This window comes from Opisthorchis viverrini (genome assembly GCF_000715545.1).
Source record: "Opisthorchis viverrini unplaced genomic scaffold opera_v5_68, whole genome shotgun sequence".
In the NCBI taxonomy this organism is placed as follows: Eukaryota; Metazoa; Platyhelminthes; class Trematoda; order Opisthorchiida; family Opisthorchiidae; genus Opisthorchis; species Opisthorchis viverrini.
The window spans coordinates 1,630,707-1,637,830 of NW_008751724.1; the positions used below are offsets into that span (position 1 = coordinate 1,630,707).

The window sequence follows — 7,124 nt, forward strand, 5'->3', positions numbered from 1 at the left end:
TATTTATTCACCCATTCATTCATTCATTCATTTATCCACTGGGTCAGCTGACGGCAGGCTGTTTTTTATGCGTCTCACTTGTTTTCAGGTTGAGTTAATAAGCTGCTATCTTTTCGAACTATCCTTGACGGAAACATCGATCGTTGGATTCTCTGCGAGTATCCGCTGTGCTGCTGCGGTGAGGCTAGCACGTCACTTGATAGATTTGGAACGCATCCGTATACAACAAACTCGAAGTTCCAGTCCACTCCTCTTACATCCAGATCGACAGCAAGTGGAACCCTGGCCCGAAATACTGATTCGAAGTGTAGGTCACGGGGACACACCTCGGTTACGAGCCGTTTGTCTCACTTATGTTCGTGCTTTGAGACGATTCAAAACTGGTTTTTCCTCTACTACTGAGAAATTCGAAGTAAGTGACTGTATATTACCACCGATAAGCCTTGACCATAACGTCATTTGAGAAAGCATCTTTTTCGGATTCCAATTGACTCGCTCAATTCCAACCAGGTGTAGCGAACGTGTGGTAGTTAACTGTCTTTGTCTGGTGCCCCGCCTGATGTTTAGAACACTACCTTCTAGGTGGGTGAGATTTTCAGGGCCCAAGGCTCACGGTTTGACCTCGGTGGTCAAAGTCGGAATCCTAATCAGGCCAACACGGAGACATCGTCGTGGTGCCGATAATTAGTAAAAAGTCATCATTTAAGTGACCGAGCAACAGATTGCAACAGAGACAGCTAGTAAAAGCAGACTTATTAGGATTTGGCTTTGATGAATCCAACTTGATTATCTCGCTCATAGTAGTCTTATTTAACTGATTATGGTGCATCAGACCGCCTCATGTTTAATTTTGTATGATATTTGGGATATCGCAATATATCGTCCAAACGTGACATACCACACATAGGGTTGCTGAGTCCCACGTCAATATCATTTTCGTGGCGAATTGCTTTCAATTTGGCTGAGTCAAGATCATTTTCGTGGCGAATTGCTTTCAATTTGGGTTCAAGTAGAACATAAAGTTGACCGAAACTCGGGGAATGCGCTTTCGTGATGAGTCCTAGGAAGGGTGAAACTGACGTTGGACCGTCGAAGAGATTTTAGCAAACATATGAGTAGTCTGTTACGCCTAGATTCACTAGACTTAGGATACAGTCAGTCCTTCTGGTAAGTCCAGAGTGTATCGCTTTGTTTTTTTAATGCAGCAGTGTCATTTGATCTAGTGTTGGGTTACCTGGTTTAGTTGTCTGCTCTGTAGCTGTGTATCTTACGTACCGTTTGTTATTTACGTACCTGCTCCTAAACGAAAGGCATTTAAGGCCCATTTTGCGGGCTTGGAATAACCGAGGGTATCAGGTATCACGTTTACAGTATGACGTTTGCACGAATTCTTAAACCTTTTAAGTAGAACAGAATGTACTTATTCGCTGTATCCAACGATCCTGGTCTGCGTTCGATCTTAGTAAGTAATACTGATGGTTAAGCTCCACATATTCCGCCTGGTCGATTACGTTTCCCTGTCCTAAATGAGTGAGGTGTTCGTTTGGGCAGGAGTGCAGTCTGAACCTTGCAATACATCTACCAATTGATGCCCTAATTAAGCGCTTTAGATTCCCGGTTGAAATAAAATGGGACAGAGGCCAACGGTGGCAGCAAAGAAAGCTTGAAAAGAGAGGTGTCTAATCAGAATCCCAGGGCATAAGATTACAGCAAAGTCTACATAATGGTGTAAGTTCCTAAAATGCGCACTCTACTCACAGGGATAGGTGAAAGACTCAAGTATTTGGAGTAAAACTCACGTATAACCCCGCTGCTTTGTCGCAATCTCCTCACACCTGGCTTAATGGACCAGATCGTCTAATTTTGATGTCACGAAATCTGAAACCTATGAAGCTGCTTTTGTCACGTATTGAAAACAGTTATGGTTGAAGCTGAGGGTGTAAAATGGTTCTACAACTCTGAGAGATTAATCTCAGGATGATAGTGGCTCTGGAATTAGTAAACCAAACTGTTTCAACTCTCCAACTCGATAGCTATAATCCTTGAGAATGAAACTCATGCAACACCAAACCCAAAAGGCTGGGTAGGGAACTCACCATACAATTTTGAAAAGCTTCACCCCAGCAAGTCACGTGTGGCAACCAGATTTCGACTTTGAAATACGGCCTAGCGTGGAGGTTGCCTTGCCACATATGCTTAACATAACGTCAGATCTAAATCCAGTAAATTTTCAGAACCAGATGGTCTGCAACCGACTTGCCTCATGATGATGGCACAAATCATCGTTCACCCACTGATTATTCTGCACAGTCAGTCACTTCTAAGGAGATGATAATTGGGCAGTGAAGAAAAGCAAGTGTATTATCAATCCATGAGGGTGGAGATCTAACTACTCCCTTAAACTATCGACCAGTAAGTCTGGAATGTGTGCTGTTGCATGTCTTAGCGAACATCATTGGAGATAAAGTCCTAGTAAATCTGATCGGTCTGCATATCTTGGTTAAATGCCAACGCGGATTCCCCAAAGCTATTACGTCTCACGGAATCCATGTCACCTGGACTTCAGTTCGGCGTTTTCCTTGACAAATAACGGCTTGAACCTGAAGAGCAATAAGATCAGCTGAGGCATTTTGGTGTGCGTGTGCGTGCGTGTGTGGTTGTGTGTGTGATATTTTGATGTCGTTGTGTCTCAAACCGAGCACGTGACAAGCAAATTGTCCTAAGAATCAATATTTAATTTTCTGTTATTTTTATACGTAACTGATCAGATACCTGGACTAGACTATCAGTATTTCATTTTGACGGAGGACGTAATGGGGAATCCGCTCACCAGCATGCTATGGTCACATTTACAACAGTTCCTGAAAAAGGGATTATTACTGGACCTCTTATCAAGCGTGTCCAAATCCTATCTACTCAGTCAACAGGTTACCAAATCCCAACATCCCATGGAGGTGGCATCCGGAGTTCATATCCTGAATCTGATTAAACAGAATTGGGAATTAGGTGCTATTGTTTGCGGTAACTTCGAGGTCATGGAGCGATGCAGACCACCGACAAGAAAGACGTGGGGAGCAGGTACTCAGTTCTGTGCAGTACAGAAGACTGGAAGTATTTTCTAGGAAACTACGACAACTTAGGTATTGTGTGCAGGCCTGATCTCCTTCCCTAAAGAAGGGTGTTGGATGCCTTGAGAGCGTCCAATGTTAGTCGATAGGGAAAGTTATCGGGACTTAGGAGATTGAATATCCTGAAAACTCTAAGGCATCCGACCTCTACTCTCTTGAAAGAAGAGGAACACGAGGAGACCTGATGGAAAATTTTAAGGTAGTGTGACATTAACTCATGGAGGTGTTGGGCTCTAACAGCAGTCTGCATTAAGGGCTGCAAGCAAAGAACACCGTAATGGAAGATTTTTTTTGTCAGAATGTAGTAAACACCTGAAATAGAATTCCGTTCGGTGGAGCAGGTGCTTGTAACGAAGACCAAGTCTGGGACTGCATGTTACCAGGAATCACTTAAGGTAAACGATAGTCCATTCGTGAGTCTTACCACCCATACCTCATAAGAATCGTAGCACGAATTATGACACCAGAACCGGTCGCCTGTTGCCGATGATGGTACTGGAACCTATGGGGAAGCATGAAATGACAGGAGAAAGGATCTCTTTGGGTACTCGGAGGATATAAAAGTGAAAAGGGAGAAGAAAAAATATAAGTAGGTAAATAGATGAGAACAAAAATAAATAGGCAGGTAAACAGGAAAATAACCGGATAGGGATGAAAACTGAAAGGAAATGTTGCAACACAGCAGGAAAGTGAAACTAAATGCATTGACCTTTGAATTTCTGTCTGCCTGATCTGACCGCCCATCTGCTCCCTGGACAGAAACCTGGATGGAATTAGGAAACAGGCTGTCATGTCCTGGATTCTTTCTTATTCTAATCTCATTTGAGCTTCATTATCCGATCTAAACAGTTCACACATCTTGCTGGTGGCTAATATAGACGTGTATTCGGTGCCCACATATTCTTATGCACGGTACCTAAGTGTCGACTTTTTAGTGAGGAACCCTAAAAAGCGGTAAAAAAAACTTACTGTTTATTCATGGTGTCAATTGACAAGGTCGACGGATAGCTCAACGTTCACCTGACATTCTGACAAACTGACAAATTCATAATCTTCTTTGTTTCCAGGCAGCGTTTCACAAATTTAGTAATCGCGGTTATAAAGGCGTCGCTCAGTGCCCTACAATCAAATACTGTGAACTTGACAATATTGAAAGGTCGCTATGCTCTTCGTCATCTTCAGAGCCCAACTCTTAGTCACACTCGAAAGTGGTAAACTGACCAGAATAGTCCTTTTCTGTCGAGAGACCTCAAGGCTTTCGCCGAGCTGTAAAATCATCATCCTACCACCCGCCACCCACGGCACTCTTCATGCAATGAACCTCGGCCGCTGTCGTCAGTAATTTTCTCCAAAGCATATTATTTTCTTTCAGTTGTCTTGGTATTCTTTTAAAATTTGCCATGAAAAATTTGTTTCTTTTTTATTATAAATTCCGTCTTGCCAGACGTCTGACTTATGCTCCTCTAATCCTGCTTCCACTAGTGAATTCAAATTCTCTCCAAATGAAATAATGTTTTCGTGCAAACATCGCTACCAAGGAGAATATAATGTAATAGCTCAAGCCAGTTGGAGCTCTGACAAAATACATAGGCCCAGTTACTCCAAACCTGTTGATGAGTAGATGAAGATCCTAATTATGCTTTGGGTTCGGACTGGTTAAGTCCAAAATCTTTCCCAAGCCTGTTTATTCTACACTATTTACTAAATTCGGTTGGTAGCTTCAAGAATCCCTTTGATGTTATCATAGGAATGGCTGACGGCCTTTTGGTGTCCGCTCGTGACCACTCACATACACAATAGGTTGTTTAGTACTAGCTGTGGAGTACTAAACGCGGATGTGAAGACTGGAAGTTTAGTGACGCGGATTGTGTTTTTCTACCGTCTTTTGAGCTAACTACAAAGAGTACAATGGCGTTTTGCGCCAACATGTCGCCCTCATCAGTTCTAATATGGATATCTGATGTTAGCGTTGATCAGTAAAAGCAGTGACGATGAGCCGTCAACAGATAGTTCCAGTTTGTTGAAGTTATATCGAAATGCCCAAAGAGGTTTTGAACAAAAATTCCTTAAAATTACAACTGACTGAGTAAATTCCAGAATTTAAGGGGGTAGGTTCGTTTCTGGTGGAATTATTACGTGAGCCCAGCCTTTCAGTGTCTAGACTGCGTTCCCGGCTTGAGGCCGATGCTGTATTACTTATGAGGATCGACAGATAGCTGGAGTGACTTATTGACAAATAAGTCATCGAAGTTGATACCCATTGTAATTTCATCGTGTTAAGCTTGACTGATGGCTTAATACAGACTTGCTCGCATAAGCTCCTCGACCTTATTTCCTCGGGTTTGCATTGGCGCCAGAAGTGTGCGTGCATCACCAAATCCAGATCAGCACAATTTGTGTGACCCAACAATTATACGCAAGAAACCAGTATTCTGACCAGCAAGCATGTACACTCATCAAAACGTATGAGCTCGTATTTCACACTGGTCTTAGAAGTTCACCCAAAGAACTACTTAGCCGTTTATCAGGGGAAAGCTACTGGAACTTCCCAAGAAGGAAAACCTTGAACAACACTGGTCTTAGAAGTTCACCCAAAGAACTACTTAGCCGTTTATCAGGGGAAAGCTACTGGAACTTCCCAAGAAGGAAAACCTTGAACATGGAACCAAAGAGTAAGTCTGTGGTGCATATATCAGGAGCCTAAACGAATTCTACACGATTGCATCTGCTGTGACGTAGGAAATCAACCGAGGCTATCGTGTTTCTCTACCTACCTGCAGACCGTGTGGGTATAGCCCTATTGCGAGAATCCTACTATACGTCAGTAAAGTCATATTACAAAAGGTTTTATCCAGATTCTCCTGTCCAATGAGGACTCGGTTTAAACGAGGGCGTCAAGAGCAAATCTAACACCAAATCTGCTTGAGAATTGAATTCGGGTAAGCGTCAACACATTTTAAACCTGTGTACGTTATCTTCATTTCATCTATTCGTAGCTGGAGAAATTGCTGTTGGCTAGACAGAAAATTTATGAATATGAGTGATCCAGCTGAGAAAAACGTGAGAAAAGGAAGCGGTTCACGGAAAGCTGCAAATGCTGCTGAAGACGATCAGTGAAGTGAACCATATTACTTGGTCTGTGGTCTCATTCGTCTCGCTTTGCTTACTTATTGATTACCGATTGTGAGGGTTGTGTGAGCGTGATCCCTAAGCCAATCGGCGGGCTCCAATCGAGCAGTTGGTCCATTAGCCAATCAAGTCGAAGGTAGGCCAGACGCGGCGACTTCGTCAAGGTCGTCCGGGAATAAAAATAAGCCCATGAAAATATATTGAGTGATCCAACTGAGAAAAACGTGAGAAAAGGAAGCGGTTCACGGAAAGCTGCAAATGCTGCTGAAGACGATCAGTGAAGTGAACCATATTACTTGGTCTGTGGTCTCATTCGTCTCGCTTTGCTTACTTATTGATTACCGATTGTGAGGGTTGTGTGAGCGTGATCCCTAAGCCAATCGGCGGGCTCCAATCGAGCAGTTGGTCCATTAGCCAATCAAGTCGAAGGTAGGCCAGACGCGGCGACTTCGTCAAGGTCGTCCGGGAATAAAAATAAGCCCATCAGGCTGCTTATGTAGCTGTTTCTCTGGCCTGGTAACAGAATGTTCTGTTCGGTCGCATTTCCGATCAAAAAGGGACAATTGAGTAATGGAAGAGTGGTTAACCTATTTTGAAATTAGCCATCTCACGAACTGTCGCCTTTACTGGACTAAAATTCATCCCATTTAAGATCTGAATGTGTTTTATTCGCCAGTAGGTTAAGTTATATCGCCAGATTTTTGTCAGTTTGGATACGCGCGGCGATGGACAAGCTGCGAAAACTGTCAAGGAATACCCATTGTTATTCTTTGCATTTGGCGCGCACTACAAGAACAGTTATGTTAAAAAAGGCTCATGACAAGCAGTTCATTCCAGCTTTTGGGCATTTGCAACTTTTATAGCGAT

The 7,124-nt window shown here is 43.0% G+C and overlaps 1 protein-coding gene across 1 annotated transcript in view; it reads left to right on the forward strand.

Annotated features, from left to right (window-relative positions):
- T265_13461 (hypothetical protein) overlaps positions 1-4,564 on the forward strand; it is a gene marked incomplete at both ends in the record, with an annotated part of 25,218 nt that extends 20,654 nt beyond the window's left edge. The window contains 2 exons of the mRNA XM_009168963.1: positions 89-412; positions 4,196-4,564. Coding sequence (XP_009167227.1) covers positions 89-412; positions 4,196-4,324 — 453 coding nt within the window. The remainder of the gene's footprint in view (positions 1-88; positions 413-4,195) is intronic.
- Between the last annotated feature and the right edge of the window lie 2,560 nt (positions 4,565-7,124).